Source organism: Trichomycterus rosablanca, chromosome 25 (genome assembly GCF_030014385.1).
Source record: "Trichomycterus rosablanca isolate fTriRos1 chromosome 25, fTriRos1.hap1, whole genome shotgun sequence".
Classification (NCBI taxonomy): Eukaryota; Metazoa; Chordata; class Actinopteri; order Siluriformes; family Trichomycteridae; genus Trichomycterus; species Trichomycterus rosablanca.
In genome coordinates, this window is record NC_086012.1 from 17355465 (window position 1) to 17382133 (window position 26669).

General features: G+C 46.9%; 1 protein-coding gene across 1 annotated transcript; it reads right to left on the minus strand.

Annotated features, from left to right (window-relative positions):
* Positions 1 to 191: 191 nt before the first annotated feature.
* Positions 192 to 24720, minus strand: nyap2b (neuronal tyrosine-phosphorylated phosphoinositide-3-kinase adaptor 2b). The gene is made up of 7 exons (XM_062988142.1): positions 24671 to 24720; positions 19870 to 20062; positions 13290 to 13549; positions 8925 to 9947; positions 2398 to 3525; positions 2236 to 2318; positions 192 to 2125 (listed from the first exon to the last, which is right to left on the minus strand). Exons 2-7 carry the CDS (start codon positions 20046 to 20048, stop codon positions 1901 to 1903), a joined length of 2898 nt encoding a protein of 965 aa, XP_062844212.1. The 5' UTR covers positions 20049 to 20062; positions 24671 to 24720; the 3' UTR covers positions 192 to 1900.
* Between the last annotated feature and the right edge of the window lie 1949 nt (positions 24721 to 26669).

Sequence of the window (26669 nt, forward strand, 5' to 3'; positions counted from 1 at the left end):
CAAGCTGCCACTGTTGGGCCCCTGAACGAGGCCCTTAACCCTCAATTAATTAAATTGTATTCAGTCATAATTGTATTTATAAGTCGCTTTGAATAAAAGCATCTGATAAATGCCGTAAATGGAGTGTGGACGGAGAGATCCATGATCAGAGGTCCGTGCAGTCACAGAAAGAACATGCCAAACTCCACAGAGACAGTGGATAATTACAGATTAAAGTTTAATATAATTCTTAAAAAAAAAAAAAAAACTGGTGACAATCGGCTGCGTTTCATTTCCTGGAGCATCACTGTACAGAAACGAGAACACTCAGTGCAATAAGACGAAGGACGCGCTCGTTCTGCCCGTCACAGTGAACATGTTACATACAGAAAGATTGTACAGGGTTACGCCTCCTTAATCCGCACCCTCGGGATGGGGCGGGGCGGGGTGAGTAAATGCCAAACAATCGTCCCATAGACCTGCATACGATACAAACACGTAGAGCTTAAATACATCTCAAAACACACGCTCGTTATAGTCGTTAATCGGCTCGGACGGGCTCCCGGGGGCATGGGGACCCTTCTGCACCCTTCCAAGGGCCATTAACTAGTGCCAACCCTCAAAAAGAGCCATTAAACGGGATTAAAAGGGATGAATTTTATTTCTGAAACACTTTGGCATCACATGGCCGCTTAAATGCTTGAGGTAGAGGGAGGACGGCCGTCCTGTAGCCGCTCCGGAGCCGATCGTTGGTCTTAAATACACAAATTCGATCTAATCACGCCGACTGACCGATATCATCACCGCCAGTGTCGCTACAGCTATACATCACTCATCCAACAAGCATGAACACTTATTATTCAGAGCGCTAACAAGTTCTAATACTTACAGATTGTCTGAAATCCCAGATCATCTCGCAGACCCCGGGATGAAGGTGACACCCGTTTGCCATTTACAGTAAGGCCCCCTCCACAACAGTGCCCGTCTTACCCTCCACGACCCTTTCATGGTTTGTTTATCCTTACCTACCGAAACCTTCAGCGTAGTTGCATACTTGAGTCGAAGCTAACAAAATAAAACGCTAGTTCTTATAGAAAAAACTGTACATCTGATCTGTTGAACACCAGAGATCGTAAATCTCACTGCGTTTGCATTCATTGCACATTCTTGCAAAATAAACGTGTGGCAAAGCGTGGCGGCGAAATGAGAGCTAGCCCTAATCCAGTGTCACAACTCGTGATTCATGTGAAGAAACTCAAAAGCATAAGAAGGGCGTGGCCGGACAGAATTCTTTCTATATTCTATCTATGCGTGGTTTTCCTCCGGGTTCCACCCACAAGTCCAAAAGCATGCAGTCAGGCCAACTGGAGATACCAGACGTTGTCCTAAATAGGAGTGTGTGCTCTGTGATGGACTGGCGACCCGCCTGGGGTGTTTCCTGCCTTCCCCCCGTGAATTGCACCCACCACGACCCTGATCAGGATAAACTGGTGCCAAAGCAGACACCGAATCAATGAATGAATGTACAAAGGACACAAAACTACTGTTATGGTGATCGTTTGTGCCACGTGGTGAAGTAATGACATTTGTTGCATTTGTGCCACACCATCCTTCATAGATAACCCCCCCTCATCCTCAGCTAGATTTCGAGATTCGTTTTGAACGCTAAAATACCCCTTCAAGGTCCAAGGGGGGGAGAAAAAGAAGAACAAACTGCATTGTGCGAACTCTACATATTTGTCTGCAAAGATATCCCATCTCATTTAGAAAATATTTGTTAACACTAAAGTCATTTACAAGGAATCACGATACAAAAATATCTCATCAACGTTATTACAAAAAAAAAACCTGACGATCGGCGCACTCGGAAATATTGCTACGTTGATCCCGCCGCCTGGCTCATGGGCGTCCGGCCGAGCCGTTAGATCGGCGTGTCCCAGAAGACGGGGCTCTGATTGGGATACGGCGGTGGCTTTTTCGGCTCGTCGGCGCTCTTGCCGTTGGGTAAGGCTTGGCCGCCCTCCGCCTTGGTGGGGCTCCGATCCGGAAGCCACTGGCGGGATCTGATCTCGCGGCATAGACGCTGTTTCCTCTTGATCACCTCCAGCATGGTGCTGTCCCCATGTAGCCAAGGGAAGGGTGGAACCTGTGACATTTAATAAACAAAAATGTGCTCGTTAGTGCGATTGCTCAGCCAGGGGTTGGTGGAGTTCGTCCTACAACGTCTGTAAACAAAATGAGGAACTGAGTTGGTACCTCTTGGGTTTCTGAAGTCTTTCTCTGAGGCGTCCCTAATGGAGATGGCACCATTAGTCCTGCCTTTAGAATGGTCTTCAGCTCTGTAAGAACAAGTCAAGATTTTAAGAAATAGCACTAAAAATTGAACCAATAAACTTTTAACTTCATTCCCGTACTTACCGGAGTTCCCCAGCATTGTGGTCGGACTAACGGGGGATCGTCTAGACCTGACAGAGATTTTGGACGGAGGTCCGGACCTTGCATCCCATTCCTGTGCCGTACTTGATTCCGCACTGTAGCTGCTTTTGTCTCTACCCTTGTGTCCGGGTTCTACTGTGTGAACCCCCTTGTCCTTCAGTTCTTTTCCGTTGACAGCGTCCGCCTCGTTGCCGCTACGTTCCCTACAGGTCCACCCACCGTCTCCGAAGTAGCCGCTTCCCTGATGAGAGTCTACACTGTGCTTTCGTCCCTCCCTGCTGTTGCGCCGGCTCTCCAGGCCGGTCCGTCCCAGTTCTTTACCGCCGTGCTTGGGTAGCAGATCCGGCCCCTGAGCGCTCCGGTCCCTGCTGTTGCGCCGTTCCAAACCGTTCCTGGGCATGAGTTCCGGGCCGCTGCAGAGCCTGTCCCTGCTGTCCCGCTTGGGTAAAGGTTCCATGCCGTTGCAGACCCAGTCTCTGCTGTCGTGCCGCAGTATCGGCTGACTGGTGCTGCACCCTCTGTCTCTGCTACCCCGTCTGGGAACGAGGTCCGGCCCGGTGCAGATCCTGTCCTTGCTGTCCAGCCTGGGCAAAGGTTCCATGCTGTCGTATCTCAGCACAGGCTCAGCGGTGCTGCACTTCCGTTCTTTGCTACCTTGTTTGGACACAAACTCTGAACCAGTGCAAATCCTGTCCTTACTGTCGAGTCTGGGCAAGTGTTCCATGCTGTTGTACGCCCAGTCCCTGCTGTCGTGTCTCAGCACAGGCTCGGTGAAGCTACTTTTCCGTTCTTTGCTGCCCTGCCTGGGCATAAGTTCTGGACCGCCGCAGCCCTGGTCCTTGCTGTTCCGCCTCACTAACGCTTCCCCGTTGCTGTACCCCCTGTCCTTGCTATCCCGCCTTACGAAAGTCTCGACGCTGCTGCAGGTCCGGTCCTTACTGTCCCGTCTCTGTAAGGCCTCGGTGCTGTTCGGCTCTCGGTCTTTGCTCCCGCGCCGGTGCGAGGACTTCCCGTGCCGCTCCTTGTCCTTTTTAGACTCCTTGCTGTGGCCGCTCCGCTCCTTATGCTCTCGTTTGGACTCCGAGCCATGGCTCTTCCCTTTGGATTCGGCTTTTGGACGACAGAAAACTCAAATTAGATCAACAATAACACTTGCTTAAACACAAAACCTTTGGGACCTAGAAACCAGTTTAAGACTTTTGGCTTCCCATATTTGTATCAAGACTATTAATTCCTGCTCGAACAGACTCTGTGTTAGTGCAAACTATCAAACCAACTGGGCACCCAGCATGTGTAGCTTACTGGGACAGTTGGTAGGTGTACGCATACACATGGTTCGAATTATGGAGGGATTGGGGGTCGGACACTCCTAATTTATACTCAGACCCCCGAAAAAGAGGTAAAAACAATACTTTGGAGGGTCGTTAGTTAGCTAAACTGTAAATTCGGGCTAAACTACACATACAGTTGAACCCCCAGTTCCAGTGTTGGTGCAGCACCACTTCAGTGACCCAGGTTCGGTTCGGTATCTGTTGTCTGTGTGGGTTTCCTGCAGGTGCTCCGGTTTTCCCACATCCCACGTATTATGGCTCCTATACATTTTTTATTACCACTGCTGTCCTGTTGACCGGGTGCAGTGCGGTACCAAACCCTGTTAGCTATCGCCTCTGTGCTTCGACCACACTCCCACACCTTCAGACACAGCTAATCAAGTCTGCAAGTAGGCGCCAGACCGGCCAACAGCACCGCCGGGGATTCAGACCCTGGATTCCAGCAATCGTGGGTTAGCGTAATTCACCGCTGTGCCACCCGAGCGCCCTGGAGTGGTTATTTAAGATGAATAATTGAATGAATTTCTGCCCAGCGCCACATTTCTTAAGACTTTTAGCCATGAATGCATTGATGACCGTTGGCCACTTGGTGTCGCCTTGATACCATAAGATACCAGATCATTTACTGGTTTACTGGTATGGGTGGCACAACAGACAACTGTGTTGTTACGTTATGTTTAAAAACACTATTTTATTTAACACTATCATTGTAATGTTAAAAATCACCGCTTAATTCTGGACAGGGTCGTAGGTTCTCAAGTGACGCAGCGGTAAAAGTACTCTATCTCAATACCTCTGAAGTACAGGGATCCGGGGTTCAAATCTCAGTGGTGCTTGCGGCCAGTTGGGCTTCTACACAGACATAATTGGCTATGTCTAGGGGTGGAGGGTGGCCGAAACTGCCTAGTCATTGGGAGGTGCGTAAAGACTGACCCCTGAATACTGGAGCAGCACATATTTCAATAAAAATATTAATAATAAATAAATACAATTCTGGTAAGGGTCATGGTGGGTCTGTTCTCCAGAATTGCTGTACATAATGCAGTAACATGCGCCAGATAGAATGCCAATTCTTTGCAATGCTTCGGCCAATCGTGTCTGTATGTAGACGCCCAACCTGCCGATAGCACAGCTGGGGATTCGAACCCTGGATCCCGCTGATAGTGGGCTATCCTCCGTTCCACCCAATCCCTATAACAACAGAGGCAAATCAGACACCACCAACAAAGGAAATGACTAAATCAATCCCCAAAATCCCAAACAGACAAGGAACAGGTCAGGCCCCTAATTAACACCGTATTAATTACACACTTGTAGTGAAGGATCTCTTCATTACTCCGAGAGCGTGTCTGTGCAGGTAGTGCAGCGCGGCCTCAGTCGCAGCTCGTTCCCTCCTCTGAGAACGTCCGGCTCGGTTTGCAGCCGCGCGCCGGCCGTGACCCGAATCCTAATTGGCCCGCGGCCCCCGAGAGGGTGAATCTGCAGGGACTTCCCTTCCTCTGTTACCATGAGGAGCGAAAGCTGGCTCCAGCAGCAAGAGCTTTCATGTGAGCTCCACACACACGTGCACACCAGTGCCGTACGATTTAAAAAGGACACTGCTGAACGGACCTTTCGTGCAGGGTGACGTCCAGCTAGGTCATCGCCCATGAGGTGAAGTCGATACGAACGGACAGGCTGTGGCGTGTAACTCTTCCATTAGTGAGCGGGCAGTGAGGATGGCTTTTAATTCTGGATTCGGGGTAAGAATGTTGCTGGTGGTGGAAAATGGTCCCGGGGACCGGGGTCCAATATTTCCTTCAGTTTAACGTCTATAAAACATTTCTCTTTATAGTTATTCTACACTCACCGAGCACTTTATAAGGTACGCCTATCTGGTGTATTCATCATGTGCTATAGTAATGCACTTTGTTGGTATTCAACTACTGACAAAATATAAAACCCACAGTGTCTTGTGATCAGAAATTGTCCACTGATAAAAGGCTAAAGAAAGACTACCAGCGTTTGTGTTCCTTATATGGAGGCTAATACATTTAAGCAGCAATTAAAAATCCTAACAACACTGCTGCACCTGCTACACTCATAACGAAAAAAAACACACACTACCATGTTAGTACCATGTTAGTACCATGTTAGTACCAGTGCAGTGCTGAGAACGATCCACCACCCTATAATATCTGCTCAGTCTGGGTTGCTTTTAACTGATAAATGGGGTAGAGAGGGGCAAAAGGTTGGTAACAGTCAGTAATTGTATACCCAATATGATCAATGAAAGTATGTACCAGATAGGTGTACCTAATAAAGTGCTCAGTGGGTGTATTTATTTAAATTTCTTTCAATTACTTATATAACCCTTTCTGCCTTTTATTTTTGGGGTGAATTAAAGGTGGCAGGACTCGCCCCCTCCTCACAAATGCCCAAGTTTGACTGAATGGGCACAAGCTCCCACAGATAAAATCAAAATCCAAAAGGATGCACATTGGGTCCAATCTCATACTAATGCATATGGCTTTGGAGCGAGATCTCTAACCATCTCAAGCTCAGGTGTCCGTATACTTTCGGCTGTATAGTTTACAGTGTAAAACTGCTGTTTTAAAAAGCGGAATGAGGTTTTACTGTACGACACTTGATGCGGGAAGCGTCCACTGTTCACTGCAGCTGTAACCAAATCCTGCAGCGCAACCGCATGCAAATCCCCGAACAGCCCCATGCAAAACCCCAAAGCGCCTCACAATAAACCTCCTCATGTCTGTGTAAATCACAGTAAACGAGGCTCTTTCGAGGTGGATTTTGTTGACCACCGTATCTACGTATTTAAAACGAACCTGCCGGCTGAACCCGTCGTGGCTTTGAGCTTTCAGAGCGGGCGCACGAGGCTCCTGTTCCTAATCTCCGCAGATTAAACCGAATGATCCGCACCGGCCCATTTCGGATTGCTTGGAGTGCTCGGATTAGAGCGGCTCACTGAGCAAGCGGGACAAACCTACCCCCCCCCCCCCCCCCCCCCCACCCCAACCCACCACCACAACCACCAATCAGTGATGGAAAATGGGGGAAAATAAATCTGTCTTAATGGTTTAGGTCTGCACCCAATACGCATATAGAATTTGGAACTATGCACACCATGGGTCCTCAACAACAGTCCCATTTTTTTTTTGGAAGGAAGCACAGGAGAACTCATCATGCATCGTCTGGTATAATGAACGGGTGGCTGTGGTATGGTGTAAAGGTGACGGATCCTATCCTGTAAACACTGGGCACAAGCAAGGGACGCACCCTGGACGGGGCACCACTCACAACTGGGGCGATTTAGAGCAGCCAGTTCAGCTACTGTTATGTTTTCTTAGGTACCCAGTTTCTTTATAGAGCTTGTTTTGTGCACAGGGGGCACAATCATGCTGAAACAGGACAGGACCTTCCCTAAACTACTGCTGCAAAGTTTGTACACCTGTTTGCAGTTTTTATGCTGATTAGGGTGGTCCGAAAATACTGGGCACAGGGCAGGAACATTCTGGACAAGGTGGCCACCCCGGTTTACACAGACACAAAGCCAATCACGTCTGTCTAGATCAGGGGTTTTCAACCTTTTTGGGCATGCGCCCCCTTCCGTGTGCCAACCTTGAACTTGCGCCCAACACCCATCAACCCTCGTCCAGGAAGCATCTCGAAAGTGTTCATACATAATCATACATACGATGCAATTTTGCTGATTTAGATAATTACTTCAAAAAGATAATAAACCCTACATTATTTAATGCAGTAGCTGAGCCTCCCACGCCCACCTAGACAAGTACTCGTGCCCCCACTCCCCTGCCACCCTACAGGTTGAAAACCGCTGGTCTAGATGCCCGGCCGGCCGAGAGCACCGGCGCTGGGCTTGCAAAACACACCACGAGCGCCACAATCTAAATTCTTTCCTCTTATAACACCACATTGAACATGTAAAGATGAATAAATGAGTAAAAATATCTGCTCTTTGAGGAATAAGTTTTTAAGTTAATTAGCCGTGATTTCTCTCAGCGTCGGAGAGATTTACTTCCGCTGTGTTTCTGTGTTTGTGCCGAGAGAAACGATCCTGCTGTTTTATTTCTCCATGCAGCATCAGTGAACAGAAATAGCCCAGCTTCATTCTCCGATCATACTGAGGAGCCCTGGGTCCTAATGAGTTTATAATAGAGCTTTTTTATTTCATTATTTATTTCATTTTATTGTATTTTCATCACCAACTGGCTGAAATGGAAACGAAAACCTGGTGATCTCTGTACATAGAGGCATTTCACATCATATATATATATATATACACCGATCAGCCATAACATTAAAACCACCTCCTTGTTTCTACACTCACTGTCCATGTTATCAGCTCCACTTACCATATAGAGGCACTTTGTAGTTCTACAATTACTGACTGTAGTCCATCTGTTTCTCTACACAGGACCACCACAGAGCAGGTATTATTTAGGTGGTGGATCATTCTCAGCACTGCAGTGACACTGACATGGTGGTGGTGTGTTAGTGTGTGTTGTGCTGGTATGAGTGGATCAGACACAGCAGTGCTGCTGGAGTTTTTAAATACTGTGTCCACTCACTGTCCACTCTATTAGACACTCTTACCTAGTTGGTCCACCTTGTAGATGTAAAGTCAGAGACGATCGCTCATCTATTGCTGCTGTTTGAGTCGGTCATCTTCAAGACCTTCATCAGTGGTCACAGAACGCTGCCCACGGGGCGCTGTTGACTGGATATTTTTGGTTGGTGGACGATTCTCAGTCCAGCAGAGACAGTGAGGTGTTTAAAAACTCCAGCAGCGCTGCTGTGTCTGATCCACTCATACCAGCACAACACACACTAACACACCACCACCATGTCAGTGTCACTGCAGTGCTGAGAATCATCCACCACCTAAATAATACCTGCTCTGTGGGGGTCCTGACCATTGAAGAACAGGGTGAAAACAGGCTAAAAAAGCATGCAGAGAAACAGATGGACTACAGTCAGTAATTGTAGAACTACAAAGTGCTTCTATATGGTAAGTGGAGCTGATATAATGGACAGTGAGTGTAGAAACAAGGAGGTGGTTTTAATGTTATGACTGATCGGTGTATATATATATACAGTATATATATGTATAGCCGTATATATCAGTCGTACATCTGAATCTGATATGAACTGACTCACTCTCGGCGTGTTCCTTGCTCTTTCGGCCGCTGGTTTTTGTCTTTAGCATGTTCTTTCCACTGGTGAACAGGTTGGTGAGCTCGTCCAGCGGGCTGGTGGGAGTCCGCGAGCGCCCCGATGCCACGTTCTGCGCCGAGCTGTGGTGTCTCGGCATGGCGGCTCCGCTGAAGGGCCCCTCGAAGGGCGGCGGCCTCATGAGACTCAGGGGCGTGAGGCAGCGGCCCATGCTGACCGGGGACGGGCATGCCGAGTGACTCCGCTGCGAGCCCGCCGAACCCGTGGAGCTCCTGTAGCGGGCGCAGGGTAGCGGCGGGGCCGACGAGCGTCCTGAGATCGTGATGGTGGGCGTCGCGGTGAGCTCCCTCTCTGCCCGCCTCTGGTGAGAGGAAGAGGCGGAGCTGAGGGGCTCCATGGAGGAGGAAGAGGTGGAGGGTGACTTAGAGTAGGAGGTGTTCTCCAGAGACGGCAGCTTGTTGACATCCATGGGTGTGAGCGGGGATTCGTCTGAATTTGGAGAACATTGTGCAGGTACCGGGGGGAAGACCAGCAGAGGTGGCCGGTGCAACAGCAGGTTTGGAAAGGGGGCGGGAATTTCGGGAAGCTGCGTTCCTCGAACGGTGTGGCCGTGGATGTCCATGTCAGAGGAACAGCGGTAACCCATGAGGTCCCAGCGGGAGTCATACTCATCCATGGCGGGGTATTTCATCTCCTCATAGACGGCCTCGCCCGGCTCCTCGGACTCGGAGCGGGGCGGCGGGTCCTGCGCTACTTTCCCTGACATCTCGATATAAACGGGTTCCTCAGAGTCCGAGTCTCGCTGAGGAAAGTGTGAGCGAGTGGGTGACAGAGGAGAGTTCGGAGAGGGAGGTTTGACCTCTCTGGAGTGGGCCATGGGGGGCGAGTCAGTTAGGGAAGCGTTTAGGATGTAGGACTCGTCGAATGAGGTGCTCAGCTGTGTGTTGGGATTCCGTTTGGGTTTGGGCGGCGGAATCCTCCTGCTCTCGTCAACGCAGCCCTGAGCCGCTGGGTGAACGGAGACAAAATAGAGACAGTTATTAGTAAATATATTCATCGTAAATGTCCGAATATACAGAATAACTAGATAAACACGGTCACAGTAACTTGACATTTTCATATTTTATTGTGGGTGGCTCGGTGGGTAGCACTGTCGCCTCACAGCAAGAGGGTCCTGGGTCCTTCCTTTGTGGAGCATGTTCTCCCTGTGTCCTGTGTTTGTGTGGGTTTCCCCCGGGTGCTCCGGCTCTAGGTGTGTGTGTTTGTGTGTGTGTGTTTGCAGTATATTGTCTAAGCAATTGAGGGTTAAGGGCCTCGCTCAAGGGCCCAACAGTGGCAACCTGGCAGTGGTGGGGCTTGAACCAGTGACCTTTCGATTACTAGTCCAGTACCTTAACCACTAGGCTACAACTGCCCTTTTATTGTGACATCTACACATCACCACACCAACATACTAAATGTATTCCTATTTCAGATAAAATCCCGATTGTTTGAAGGGTGGCACAGCGGTCTAACGTGCCAGCTCACCATTGCTGAGGTCCAGGCTGTGCTACCGACTGGCCAGGTCACCCACACAGACACGATTAGCTGTGTCTGTTGGGCGGGATGGTCGAAGGTAAAGGTGTTGGATCCTATCCTGTAAACACCAGGCACAAGCAAGGGATGCACCCTGGACAGGGCACCAGAGTAGCCAATTCAACTACTGGTATGTATTGGGAGGGATGGTCGAAATGGATTCCTCATTATTGCTGCATTTACTGCGACCTCTGCTAGGCGCCTGCACCGAGAGGGTGAATACTGGAGACCAGAGAGACTCGTCTTGGGCAGGACCTACCATGATCTCTCCAAGGATGGACCAATTACTGAAGTGATCCAGTGCTTTCACGATCAGGTCTGCAATGATCAGGAAATAAATGGGGTGTCCACATACTTTTGGACATAAATAAATGTCGTTTTTTAACATCTATTCATCGCACCCAGATTAAAGTCGTTTCTCAAGTGCGGCGCCTGAATCAGAGCGCACCAGCGCATTCCTGGGCCTTTAATACAGACGTGTAAATTATGTGTACGAGGGGGGAGGCGTGGGTGCGTTTCAGCGCCCCTGCCTGCGCTCGTCCTCCGTCATCCCTCCCCCTGTTTTCCTCCGCCCCCCTCTCTCAGGTCTCCTAAATCTAGGTCAGTCGCTCCTCCTGAATGAATTCTGCCTGACCTGGTCACTCCTCCCCCCTCCCCCCTCGTCCTCGCTTCACCCCTCCCCCGGCCTGCCTGCTCCTCTCAATGAGTTACATCCCAGACTCCCGAGCTCCTATTGGACGAGCTCTGGTTCCCTGGCGGCGACCGGTCGCCGCCCCGCTCTGACGCGCCCTCATCCGGCTGCCGATTGGCAGAGGCTGATGTCTGACGCCGGGATTGGAGGAGCAACAGGGGGGTCTCTGTTTCTGTGGGTCGGTTGCCGTGGCATTGAGGAAGATCAGCGTGCACGCTGCCATCCCGTCCGAACTAGCGCGCAACTTCTGCTGCACGCCACGGCAACACGGCGCGCCGGAGCAACGTGCCAGTACGAGGAAACGATCGTTTTATGCAAATAAACGCCGCTATTGGGATCTTAATTGCATCGAAGCTGTAAAAGCTGAACACTTTCTAACTAATTGTTTCTCGTTTTTTGGGGGTTTTTTTTCAGTTCTCTTCCATGACAATAAGTTCCAGAATCCAATAACTCGCCTCTGAATTTAATAACCTGCTCGGCACGAGGACGTAACTGAATTAGTCCATGTTCCAGGCATGCCTGGTCCAAAAAACAACAATAAAAATAGAGCGCAGCAGTATTAAAACCAGACTTATGATCTACAGAAACATGCAGAACAATAAATCTGTCATAAAAATACTAAATACTTGCACGAAACATCAGATTTTAAGGTCTTGTTTTATACTTCGGTTCCATTCATAAATCCATTCATATATTTCCTTTGTACTGTGAAAGGAAACCGGAGCCCCTGGAGGAAAACCACACACACACACACAGGGGGACAGGAGGCCCGGAGGTCCATGCAATAGATCTGCATCCGTTCCTTTGTTTATCCACGCAGTGTGTGCGTTTTTGTCATCGCAGCCTCTGTGCTAATTTATTCCACGCTGGATTTATTCACGTGTAAACAGTTCAGTCAGAGGCTTCGATTTTGCTTCAGCGCCGCCTGTGAGCCGCACTTACGGAGGCAAAGTACCAGAAAAAAATACACAACAATACATCTGATATTAAAAAAGAAATAGTAGCTCAGAACATTATTAACTCTAAGTCTGTTCTCAGCTCATGTTGTATCTTTAAACATACTGATCGCTACTTCCCGAAGTATGCCAGCGGCAAGCAGTGCCATCATTCACAACTCGCTGCTTGGCGCAGGATGACCACGGACGCCCGACTTCTCTGTTCCTGAGATCCAGTCCGGTCCAGATCCCGACCGGCTTTTCCGACTCTCTGCTTCACCAGCCTACTTAGCCACCAGCCCTGCTAATTAGTCAGCTGTGCCTAATTAGCCATGAGATATTTAAGGAGTCTAAGGGTGCAATTCGTGCCCCTTCGGTTCCGAGCGCCGATCCGACGTCCTTCAGCACACGAGCCCTCGTGTTCCTGACAGTTAGCGGCTGACTTGCGGCTTCGGTTTTCGGACGATTAAACAGAGTAACTCAGCTGTGGAATCTGGGCTACAAATAGTTCGTTTCATATATGAGGTTATTAGAATCTGAGCTGTAGAGACGCACCGGGAGTGACCAGAATGTTCTGAGTTTTAATCCCAGGACTGAAAGAGAGCCACCCTAGGACCACTGAATGTATAACATTCACAGGCTGCTAAAAGTTAGGGTTTATGTTTATGTATTTGTGAAACTATGTGAGCTTGTGTGGCGTGATGTAAGAGCCCCGCAGTGCCTGAATTTCAGGGGTTCCAATCCCAGACTGGGCTCACAGTGCACCCTTCGTGCAGGTCCCAAGCCCGGATAAATAGGAGTGTTGCATCAGAAATGATCCGCTCTGGATCTAAAATATACCAAGAATTTATGTATCTATTAATTTGCTTGCATTGTGGATTTCACGTAGTTCCTGGGTTCAATCTTGCCTCCAAATTTCAAATGCATGCAAAAGGTGGATTGGCTGCTTTTAATCGTCCATTTGTGTAAGTGAATCTATAAGTGTGCGACTCTAATGGATCAAGTGCTAAATAGCAATGAATTATTAATTAATTAAAGGTGATAATCAAAATCAAAATGCTTTGGTTTTCGAATATGCTATAAAAAAAGTCGCCAGGCTACCTTATGGAACTGCAGAACGCTAAGTGATGATTTACATCCTAAACCTACCGTCCCACTTTTGGGACTGTCCTCCCCTGCACGAGGAGGCGCTGTGGTCCACGGCCTCTGACGAGGCGCTGAGCTTGGTGGTGGGGTCCCGGCGTGGTTTGGGCGGCGGCAGTTTGCGTGAGTTCGGGCTGCCCTCGTCCTCCTCACCCCCGACCGAGTTCAGGGACTGTGAGCGAACCGAGAAGTGCTGAGGCTGTTCGGACATGCTGAGTGAGCCCATGCGCTGGTGCTTCCCCTCCACCGCCATCTCCTCGCTCATCCTACAGACAGAGAGAGAGAGAGACAGAGAGAGACAGAGAGAGACAGAGAGAGAGCGAGAGAGAGACAGATAGAGGGAGAGAGAGAGAGAGAGACAGAGAGAGAGATGTGCATGATGTGTTAAAATGATTATTAAATCTTATTAAACCTTAATTGAAACAATAATCAATACCTGGTTCACTGAAAACCCATCCTTGGTGTGCATGTGCCAAGTTTGTTTACATGAGCATTCAGAGATTCTGACTCGGAACATAAAAGCTTTATTATGTTTTTATATTATTTAAATTATGTTTGTTTGTTTATTCGGATTTTAAGATCATGTTTTACATTTTGGTTCTATCCAGGACAGAACAGGTAGTTACTGGTTACCCATGATTCATCAGTTTAGATTCACAGCTAATTTTGTATCTTACACGTCTCTGGACTACGGGGAGAACATGCTCACACACAGAAAGGACCAGGACCACTCCAAATGGGAATTGAACCCAGGACATTCTTGCTGTGAGGCAACAGTGCTACCCACTGAACCACCATGCCCTAAATTAGGATGGACTATTAGGAATCAGAATCACGAGCCACGACTGGTTGTTGTTTTTCGTTTTCTTGTGGGGCATTAGGGTGGCACAGCGGTAAATTTGCTAGCCTACTAATGCTGGGATCCAGGGTTCGAACCCCCAGCGGTGCTATCGGCCAGTCGGGCGCCTACACGCAGACACGATCTGGGGATGTCTAAGGCACCGTGATGGATCGGCGTCCGTTCCTTTGTTTATCCACGCAGCGCGTGCGTTCCTGTGCTAATTTATTCCACGCTGGATTTATTCATGTGAGTAAACAGCTCAGTCAGAGGCTTCGATTTTTCTCCAGCGTCGCCTGTGAGCCGCACGTACGGAGGCAAAGTCCAAGAAAAAAAGACACACAGGAGGAGGAACTGACGGTGCAGAAACGTGACGGCGGCCGTGCTGACGCAGGACGATGAATAAAGCACGCTGAGGAGGTTCGTACTGCTGTCACTTTCATACAGCTGTGGAGTGAATCGGATATCATGCCTCCAGAATCCTGGTGTATTATATATTATATTAGAAAGAAAACCAGTGCAACAATCATTAGAGGATAGAAAAATATCAGCAGCAGCACATAAACGCAACATAGATGGCCAGAAGTATCCGGACACGTTACAGTGAGCTTGTTGGACATCCAATTCAAAACCCTGGGCTTTAATATGAAGACCACCACCCTCTTTTTAAGAGATTTTGGAGTGTGCCTGTGGGAATTAATCCCAGTTTAATCAACACTTTGCTTTGCAAGTTCCAAATCATCCCAGTGGTTTTCAGCAGGGTTAATGGTCAGGGCTCTGTGTAGTTTCTCCACACCGAACCACCTCTTTATTGAGCTCACTGTGAGAAATGAGCACAAATGAGCAACACAGAGGCCGGGCGGCACAGAGTGGGTAGCACTGTCGCCTCACAGCAAGAAGGTCCTGGGTTCGATCCCCAGGTGGGGCGGTCCGGGTCCTTTCTGTGTGGAGTTTGCATGTTCTCCCCGTGTCCACGTGGGTGTGCTCTGGTTTCCTCCCACAGTCAAAAGACATGCAAGTGAGGTGAATTGGAGACACTAAATTGTCCAAGACTGTTCGATATAACCTCGTGAACTGATGAACCTTGTGTATCAAGTAAATATCATTCCTGTCATAAATGTAACCAAAGTGTAAAACATGATGTTAAAATCCTAATAAACAAACAACACAGAGGCCAGAGGAGAAGGACAAGTCACCAAAAGTTTACGGACACCTTGATATTTTACCTGACACCCAATAACTAAATGCACAATTTTGATTGGAAGTGCAGAGACTCAAACACTCCAAAACTTCAAGCGTCTTTCAGGCATCTAACTGCGACCTCGCGTTTGTCTTTTGGTTCTTTGTCCTGCTGCTTACAAACAGTGTAAAGTAAAAAAAATAAAAAATAAAAGATCCATGCGCTGGTTTGAGGAGCTGAAATACGTTTGCAGTTTATCAACTATTTAACTTTTATTTTATTATTTTATATTTTATATTTATGCCCCGGCTTTCTATTTAAAGTCCTAGAAGAAGCAGCTCAAGGCCGCTCATGTAGAATCACCAAGCAGACTTTCTTTATTACATGATCAGTCGTGTTTGAGAGCATACACACTCACACACACACACTCACACACACACACACACACACACACACACACACATACACACACACACATACACCCACACACACACACACTCACACTCAAACTCAGCTGGTGAGCAGCAGGAGTTGAAAGGGACGAGTTCATTGGTCAAGGGTTTAAGTTTGCCTGGCAACAGGGTTCCAATTCAAACCCAACAACTAATGTGCTACTGCTGCTCGGTACCACCAGCACACAAACTGCACGCTGACATACAGCTTCTGTTAGGGGGGTGAGCGTGATGCTGGAGCAGATGTGTTCACTAGTATGTAGTATAGTATATCGCATGTTATTTGTAGTATAGTATGCAGTATGTATTATGTAGTATACTATGTAGTATGTATTATGTAGTATACTATGTAGTATGTATTATGTACAGTAGTATACTATGTAGTACGTATTATGTACAGTAGTATACTATGTAGTATGTATTATGTAGTATACTATGTAGTATGTATTATGTAGTATACTATGTAGTATGTATTATGTACAGTAGTATACTATGTAGTACGTATTATGTACAGTAGTATACTATGTAGTATGTATTATGTAGTATACTATGTAGTATGTATTATGTACAGTAGTATACTATGTAGTATGTATTATGTAGTATACTATGTAGTATGTATTATGTACAGTAGTATACTATGTAGTATGTATTATGTAGTATACTATGTAGTATGTATTATGTACAGTAGTATACTATGTAGTATGTATTATGTATTATGTAGTATACTATGTAGTATGTATTATGTAGTATACTATGTAGTATGTATTTGTATTATGTAGTATACTATGTAGTATGTATTATGTAGTATACTATGCAGTATGTATTTGTATTATGTAGTATACTATGTAGTATGTATTATGTAGTATAAAGTATACCATGTATTATGTAGTATACTATGCAGTATGTAGTATGTATTTTGTAGTATACTATGCAGTATGTGGTATGTAGTAAGTAGTATACTATGTAGTATGTAGTACAATATGTAGTATACTATGTAGTACGTAATATACTATGTAGTATGATTTATTACAACTGTTATAAATACATTCAATTCAATAATTAGAAGTGGTGTCCCAATACTTTTGTCCATATAATGTATTTATTATTAAACTACCAGCTCAGAGACACTTTAAAGGAAAAATAAGCCACAGTGTCTTTAAAAAAAAGGAATGAAACTGAGGTAAAGACGAGGAGCTGGTGTAATAAATCCTTCCTGCAGGGCCGCTAGCTCCAGCAGCTCCACGCTCCATTTACAGCCTGCAGTGTTTTGATGCACAGCTGTTAGAAATGTGCACGCGACGCCCACCGACGCAGCAAAAGCCCCCAATGAAACGGCAGGACACGCAGGAAGACCCTCCTCCCTCAAACCAATAATAGGATCCAGTCGGCTTGTAGATGTTCCAGCTGTCACCAGGCAGAACAGAACACGGATCTCCTGCTAGCAAGCTCCTCATCTCCAAGCTCCTCATCTCCAAGCTCCTCATCTTTAAGCTCCTCAGCTCCAAGCTCCTCAACTCCTCAGCTCCAAGCTCCTCAACTCCTCAGCTCCAAGCTCCTCAGCTCCAAACTCCTCAGTGTTTTATTTTTATTTTTCATCATTTCTACCCGTCCGTTCCTTCCTGCCTTCCCTTCATTTCGTTTCTACTCTCCTCACTCACTCACGTGTCCCTCGCTTTCACTCAGTAGCCACAAAAACTGGGACGACTCACTGACCCACTTATGTGTCTCTTTTTTTTCGAACCACTATAAATATTTACGCTAACGACAGTGAGAAGATCAGCAGATTTATCAGGGAGTGAAATCATGGTGCAGCCAGTATTGCGTGCAATTGAGTCCTTATTGCAGAAGACCAGCTTGTCTTTGCAATCTTGCAAGATCTGTTAAAGTGCAGGATGCCGAGGAAACTGCTCTATTACATTTTTATTACTAAACAGTCTGTGGCCCCGTGTTTGCATATTTTTTACTCCATCTGACCCCCAACAAGAACAGTTTGGAGCAGGAATGCAGCAGGACTCGTGCATTATGCACCAGAACGTCTGATGAATGGAGTCTGACATGCCGGTTGACAGTACCAGCCTGGTCCGTGAGCAGAAGTGAAGAAGACAGTTTTGATCTCTCAGAATCCGACGCGCTGATGAGAGTGACACTTCACTGTCTGTGCAGATTAAGAGCCAGAAGCTTAGCGTGAACAGTTCGGGTTTTAAAAATCGCTGATTGGTCTCCTGAGTTGAGCGAATGTTCCTGATTTACTCGGATGTCAACAGTGTTGGGGTTTAAAGACGTCAGCTTTGTTCTGGGGGTCGTTCTGGGACCTTTGATGTTTGGGTTCTTATAGAAAACAAGAAGCAAACGTGGTTTACCATAAAGCCAAATTAATTTAGTCAACAGACTCCCAAGCCTATTTCAGCTCTCAGTGGAAGCAAGACCTACAGAAACACCCTGGACAGGGTGCCAGTCCATCACAGGGCAGACACACACACACACACACACACACACACACACATCTAAAGGCAATTTAGTATCTCCAATTAACCAGACTGCATGGTTTTGTACTGTGGGAGGAAACCCTCATAGAAACGGGGAGAACATGCCAACTCCACACAGAAAAGACCCGGACCGGTGCTACCCACCGAGCCACTGTGCCACCCCAATTTAATTATAATTAATTTTAAATATAATAAGTGGATGAGTGAATGGGTGAGTGGGTAGGTAAGTGAATGGGTAAGTGAATGAATGATTGAGTGAGTGAGTGGGTGAGTGGGTAGGTAAGTAAATGGGTAAGTGAATGAATGAGTGAGTGAGTAGGTGAGTGAATGGATGAGTGAGTGGGTGAGTAAGTGGGTGAGTGAGTGAATGAATGATTGAGTGGGTGAGTGAATGGATGAGTGAGTGGATGAGTGAGTGGGTGAGTGAATGGGTGAGTGGGTAGGTAAGTAAATGGGTAAGTTAATGAATGAGTGAGTGAGTGGGTGAGTGAATGGATGAGTGAATGGATGAGTGAGTGAATGAATGATTGAGTGAGTGAGTGAGTGGATGAGTGAGTGGGTGAGTAAGTGGATGAGTGAATAGATATGTGAATGGATGAATCAGTGAACCTTCACAACCTTTATTTTATTCATCACCTTGGATTCTGTTGCCAAGGACAAAATATGTCACGAATGAGGACGAGACCCAAATACGTCCAGTACTGAAAAATTAATCAGCCTTGAGGAGAGAGAGAGAGAGAGAGAGAGAGAGAGAGAGAGAGAGAGAGAGAGAGAGAGAAATAGAGAGAGAGAGAGAGAGAGAGAGAGAGAGAGAGAGAGAGAATACACACCCAGTCAGCACCTAAACCACCACACAGGGCCAGAGGGACGTACAGCGGGGCCCATACTGTAAAAACCATCAGGTGTGGGTGTGTGTTGCTAGGTTGTTGCCGGGTATCGTGAAAAGCAAAACAGCACATTTTGTGAGAATTTTGTGAAAGTGTGAGAGATAAAGTGGTGGCGGTCAGAACATTTTCTCTTATGTGAGAGAATTTTGAGTGAATGTGAGAGCCTTTATGTGAATGTGAGAGCATTTTGTGTAAATGTGAGAGTATTTTGGTGAATGTAAGAGCATTTATGTGAATGTGACAGAATTTTGTGTAATTGCGAGAGCATTTTAGTGAATGTAAGAGCATTTTGAGTGACTAAAACATTTTGTGTGAATGTGAGAGCATTTTGTGTAAATGTGAGAGCATTTTGTGTAAATGCAAGAGCATTTTGTGTAAATGCAAGAGTGTTTTTTTATGTGAATGTGAGAGCATTTTATGTGAATTTGAAAGAGTGATTTTTTGTGAATGACATTGTGAGTGACATTTGTGAATGTAAGAGCATGTGTGTGAATGCAAGAGCATTTTTGGTAAATGTGAGAGACTTTTGAGTGAATGTGAGAGCTTTAATGTAAATGCGAGAGTATTTTGTGTGAATGCGAGAGTGTTTTTAATGTGAATGTGAGAGTATTTTGTGTGAATGTGAGAGCATTTTGTCTGAATGTGAGAGCGTTTGTGTGAATGCAAGAGCATTTTGTGTGAATGCGAGAGTGTTTTTTTAACATGAATGTGAGATATTCTCTCCCCGCGGCTAACACACGAACCTTTTAATGATATCGTCCTGCTTTCTCTTCTTGTCGTTCTTCTCCTGAGCGCTCCTCCCCTTCTCGTTGCGCGAGAGCTCGCGAGCCACGCCCTCGTGCACCCTCAGGCCGCTGTCTTCCACGTACTGGAGAAATCTGAAGGTTTCTTCCTCATTGGCGCTCATCATGGTCAGGGGCATGCTAACTGCACTTCCTGTAACACACACCATCCCACCGTAAACGGATTATCGGTCACGTGAGACGCGGATACGGGCGCGGCGGGTGCATCATTACCGCTGTCGGTGGTTACATCACCCTCTCCGGGGCGCCGCGGTAACACTCCGGGGTTCAGAGACTCGGGTTCGGATCTGTTCTCGCAGGGACTGGCGCTGACCCAGTTCTGTAATATTTCTGCTCGTCCCTCGGCGCCCTCGTCACGTGAGCGCTGGAGGATTCTGGGTTAACGAGATTCTCACGCTGTCAGCAGAGCCGCGCTCTCGCGCCTCTCGGTTTTGAGAATGTAAAGACGCTTTACGTTATTTTTACTGTATTGTCGTCGTGTAGGTACGGATTGCTGACGCCGGAGTTCAGCCGGCGTTTTGGTGAGAGCTAGTTAAAGCTAGTTAGCTGTTTCCAAAGCCGTTCCCTTTGAAGCGACGCCCACAAAACTCATGCACATAAGATCAAAGAATTCCTCTCATGCCTTTGATGTTGCCTCCCTTTTTTCTTTCCTCTGTTCCTTATTTACATTTAGTCGACGCCTTTATCCAAAGCGACTTACAACTGAGTCCGTATATGAGTCCGAGGGTTAAGGGCCTTGCTCAAGGGCCCAACAGTGCCAAGCTGGCGGATGTGGGGCTTGAACCAGCAACCTTCCGATTACTATTGCTGAACCTTAACCGCTGAGCTTCCTCTGCCTTATCACATACATGGACAAAAGTATTAGGACACCCCTGTAATTATTGAATTTGTGTGTTCCAGCCTTTACCTGTCTTTACAATTACGTGCTTCAGACCTTGCAGCAACAGTTTAGGGAAGGTCCTCTCCTGTCCTGTGCACAAAGCTCCAGTGTCCTGACCCTGACCCTGACCTCAACCCCACTTAAGAGCTTTGGAATGAACTGGAGCTAAACGGGCACAAATTCCCACAGACGCACTCCAGATCCTTATGAGAAGCCGGTCGGGTGTCCGAACAGTTTCGACTGTGCAGTGCATCGTGGGTACCGAGCCACCACACACATCTGCAGTGTAGTGATGAGTAAAGCGAACCGGCGCGTGCTGTATGTAGGTCATCGTTTACGCCGAGGCCGAGACCCTGAGCGCGCTTGTTTACGTGTGTGTGTGGGTGTGTGTGTGTGTGTGTGTGTGTGTGTGTGTGTGTTTGAAAGGAGAGGATGTGTGTGTGTGTGTGGGGGGGGGGGGGGGGGTCTGCTGGCACAGAGAGGGAAGATCAGAAGGGAGGAGGGGGCATCAAGGGCAGCCAGATGGTAAATGCCTCGCCAGCTCTGACCTACAGTAGTGTTTCGTTTCTGCTCGTGTTATCTGCTGATGATTTCGGAAAGGACTGATGGGAGTTCACACGGACACCGAGGGTCTTCCCAGCCACACATGACTGAACGGGCACAAATTCCCACAGACACACTTTGAAATCTCGTGAAAAGCCCCCTCAGAAGATCACACAGACGTCACTACTGTATATTTTAATACCATGTGTTTTAGATGTGGGATGTTGCCTTGCCAACTCTTGCCATCTTACTCTCCAGAAAAGCACTATATGGACGAATATAGCTCGTCTTCTGATGTTTAAATTCACGTGCTTCAACCAGAACAATTGCAAGCGTGTAATGAATCAGTTATATGAAGGAAATTATATGCTTTAAATGGTTAGCAACAGTTTAGGGAAGGGCCTTTGCTGTTTTGCAAGCTCTACAACTCTATAAAAGCATGAAGAAAAAAAGCTTGCTCAGTGCCCAGCTGCACAAGTTCCCACAGATGTACTTCAAAGTCTTGTGAGGAGCCTCCTCAAGAGCGGCTGTTGTGTTTGTTTTTGAAATGAGCTGCTCATGATCAGGTGTCCGAATACCTTTGGTCATTTATTGCACAGATCTGCTTCTTAGGTAACATGAATGATGCAGGATGGTGCAGAGGGTTGTGCGTCATACCCAAAGCATGTGTGTGTGTGTGTGTGTGTGTGTGTGTGTGTGTGTGTGTGTGTGTGAGCATAACGCTGCGGTTTGACTTTAAGCCCCTCAGACGTTCATCCCCTCATTAATCCCGTAAACCTGCCGCGCTGCACCCCAGTTATTGCGCGATTTCCTGCGTAGCTGCACGTCTCCCCATCGCCTCTCCCCCGTCATCCCGCCCTTCCGTCTCCGTTTAACGTCACCTGCAGCGGCGGAGCCTCCGGGTGCAGCTAAATCTTTCTAAAACCGGAGAAAGTGACAAGCAGCGCACGTAGCTAAGCAACAGGGAGCTGGAGGAGGATGCTGAGGATGCTGAGGGGGGTGAAGGTGACGCTCTGAGTCGTGCCAGATAGTTCACGGAAAAACAAACTGGGTTCGAATCTCGCCTCCCATCACTAGCTGTTCTGTAATGACTGACACACTGTTATTGTGTGGCTCTGGATACAGTTTAGGGAAGGTCCTTTTTCTGGATACAGTTTAGGGAAGGTCCTTTTAGCATCTTTAAAGACTAATAAATAACCTCCAGTGCAAGCCGTAGCCGAGTGGTTAAGGAACTGGACTAGTAATCAGAAGGTCACTGGTTCAAGCCCCACCACTGCCAGGTTGTCACTGTTGGACCCTTGAGCGAGGCCCTTAACCCTCAATTGCTCAGACTGTATACTGTAACTTTACTGTAAGTCGCTTTGGATAAAGGCGTCCGCTAAATGCTGAAAACGTAAACGTAAATGCACAGCTCTGGAATGAACCGGAACATCAACATCAGCACCCAGCAGCCCCGGTTCTGGACTGCTTTGCTTGGGGGGGCAGTAAAACCTAATGAGGGGGCATGTTGATAGTCATGTTTTTGAAGCCAGAAATATATTCAAGGCTTGATTTGTGCATGAATGATGACAGCCAAGCTATTGATACTGGCTTAAAGTGATGTATGAGGTAAAGAAATAAAAATGCATGTTTTCGAACTTAAACTTAAAACCCAATGATTAAAAAATACATGTTGATTATGTAAATGGAGAAAAAAGATTATCTAATTGTATTTCATTTTAATACGCCCCCTTAATTAAATTGCCATTACTAATAGAACAACTCTATTTCTTGAAAGGCTTTAATACAAATTTAAGTCAAAGCTGACAAATGTACCTACACACAGACTGAGAATATTCAAACGTGGAAATAGGAATGAGTGAGAATATTTATATTATTGGGAAATTAAAATATAAAGAAAACAAAAGAATACTAATTCTGTAAAAAAAAAGTGTTTACCAGTATACCTGCCTCTCGCTCACACTAACAGAACATATACTGCCGAACTGAACTGTTTGGGGCAGTCTGCCGATTTTTATATGACTCAAAGAGCCAATCAGGAATAAGCAAGGAAATATCTTCACACTGTAAAACAAAATGCATTTTTGTGATTGGTTCAGAGATAATTTAAAAAATAGCCGTTGCTTGCATTGTGCTTGGGGGGGCAAAGACACAATTTGGGGGGGCAATGCCCCCCCCTAGCGCCGGCCCTGGCGCCCAGCCACACAAGTGCTGACTAAATGGGCACAAATTCCCACAGACACACTTCAAAATATCGTGAAAAGCCTTCTCAGAAGATCACACAGTCTCTATATTTTAATACCATGTGTTTTACTTTTAGATATGGAAGGGTGTCCAGCATCCTCATGCTCAGGTGTCCGAATACTTTTGGTCATTTAGTGTTTTTAATTATTATTATTATGTTTATTTTTTTATTAACTCCAGGCTTTATTATTGGTGCACAGACGAACTAAATTGAATAAAACTACTAAACTGACCGGGTGTAGAAGTGATTCTGTGCTGTTTGGGCGATGCAAAAGTTTTGCCCCCCCCTGTTTACATTCCATATTTTTATTTGTATATCATTTAGCATCATGTGTGAAAGTTCTGGCTGGTTTGAGCCTCTTTGCTTCCTGTAGAACGAATAAACGAATACATGATGTGCTATGTATTACATTTAGGGCGGCACGGCAGAGCGGGGGGAAAGAAGGGTCTGGGTTCGATTCCCTGGCCAAACAGCCTGGGTTCTTTCTCTGTGGAGTTTGCATGTTCTGAAGCCTCTGGTAGCTCAGTGGTTAAGGTATTGGACTAGTAATCAGAAGGTTGCTGGTTCAAGCCCCACCAGTCCCTCTGTTGGGCCCCTGAGCAAGGCTCTTAATCCTTAATTGCTTGAATTGTATTCAGTCCCAATTGTCGGTCACTTTGGATAAAAGCGTGTCTGTGTGGGTTTCCTCCGGGTGCTTCGGTTTCCTCCCACAGTACAAAGACGTGCAGTCAGGTTCATTCCTGTCTTTCATACAAATAATCAGACCCACTGAGACCCTGACCAGGATAAACAGGTGGTAAAACTGATAGTAAATAAGTGAGTGAATGAATGAATGAATTCTCAACTGATGACGTGTAAAGAAACCTAAAGCAATTTATTATTCAGTTCATCATTATTGTTATTTTTAGACATTCTTGGATCTCTGGGACTCCAGGCAGCCTGCAAGTTCATGGTCCAAATAAAAAAAAAACAGATTTTAATGTTAATTTTATTGTTTAATGTTGAACCGTGAGCCCTAATGCTTCATTTCTCTGTATTTTGAAGTTGGCGGTAGAAGGAAGCGGAGTACTTACAGAGCAGCGGTGTCCCGGCAGGCTGTGCTTTACACCACCTCAGGTGAATCCAGTACAGCCGTGCAGGTTGACACAAAGCCTGGTTAAAATCCTGAGACTCCCAATCGAGTGTGCTTGCCATGTTACAAAAAGTCACATGTCAGTTGCCCAGCTGAGTGCCAGCCTTGATCTGATCCCTCCCGAGCAGAACAGCAGCAGCAGACGCCCGACCCGCAGCCGCGTCTCCCGGCTGGATGCTGATCGGAAAACTCCCAGGAGCTCGGAGACAGTTCATTCTCGCCTGAGAGATCCGTCCTGCTTCATCTGAAACGCACCGGATTATACCAGCCTGAGAGTGGAAGCGGAGCGGGCACGACCCGAGGGCATCGTACAGCCTGGTTTTCCTCCTCGGCTCTCCGACTCGAAGCAGGAGCAGAAGATCTCAGAGACGCCTCCAGGAACACGGACTCATCCTCGGCTCATCCTCACGTCCTGGTGTTTACGTGGCACTGGCATGGCACGGGCATCACACCGGCATCTCGCACAAGCTCTGCTTTGCTCCTGGATGCCACAGCAGATTAACTCAGGCACCAAAACACAGAAACCACGCCTCCCTCTCTCCTCCTCCTCCTCCTCCTGGTCCTCCTCCCCCGTCCCTCGCTCAGCGCTTCCCGCTCTCAGAACCTCGGAGAGCTCCGCCGCCGCTCTGTTTTCCCGTAGTAAAGGGGAGGAGTCGCGCCACGCCAATCAAAGGCGGGTGGGCGGTTCAGTCCACCGGCGACTGCCAGGGTGTGACCTCATTACCCCTGGCAACCGGGCGAGCCGCTCCCTCCGCTCCCTGTTGTAAACAAGACTGGCAGCCCCACCGACGCACGCTCTCCCATTTAGGAAACCAAAACAGAGCCGCGTTTGCATTTCTGTTCATGGTTTTAGCGTAAAGACTCGACCCGAGTCCAATTACATTCACGAATACGTGTCACACACTGTATGACCAAAAGTATTTGGACACCTGAGCATGAGCTTGTCAAAAACAACTGGTATTAAAACAGAGCGACCTCTGTGTGATCTTCTCAGCTAGAACAAGTCAGGTCATTTCAAAGCCACTTGGACCAACAGACCAAAAACCCCTATTGAGCAAGCCGAGGGCGACAGTGGCAAGGAAAAACTCCCTTAAAATTACAGGAAGAAACCTTAAGAGGAACCAGACTCAGCAGGGAACCCTGTCCTCTTTGGGTGACCTGGAAGATATTTTAAATAAAAAGGATTTACACAAATCATACAAACACTAAATTAAATTAAACTGAAAGTTATAACTAGCAAAAAAATAATGTGAGTTCTTTATTGTTCAGTCCAGTCTGTGATAAAGTCCGCTGTAAATTCTGGACGTTTTTGGTGCAAACACGCCAGGTTCCCATCCCATCTAGCAGGAGCAGCATTGTTGCCACTGCAGTCTCGACTTGCAGTCTTTAACTTCGAGAGGGTGAACAGGTTTCCATCAGAACCACCTCGTGGTAAAACAACAGAAGATGTAGTTACAATGTAAAATCGTTAAGAGTAAAATGTCAGTTTTACAGAGAGTAGCAACAGTCGCTCTTGGGAAGGCTTCTCATGGGATTTTGAAGTACGTCTGTGGGAATTTGTGCCTATTCAGTCATTCAGTAGTGCTGAGGTCAGACCACAAATAGAGTTTGCTTTGTGCACAGGGAAACAGGCATGCTAGAATAGGAAAGGACCTTCCCTAAACTGATCCTACAAAGCTGGAAGCATGTAATTTCCCCTATATAACTGATTTATTTCACCTGTTTGCAACTGTTATGGCTAAAACACATGAATTAGAAGGGGCGTCCCGATACTTTTGTCCACGTACTTTTTAATACGTCGTTTTACAGTTGCTCTAAATAAAACCAATTTTTAATGTACACTAACTTCATTATATTAACCCTGGTGAGTACATCCAGTTACACTCTAGCACTTTATTCTGGTCAGGGTCACAGTGGGTCCAGTTCATTAAACGAAAGGC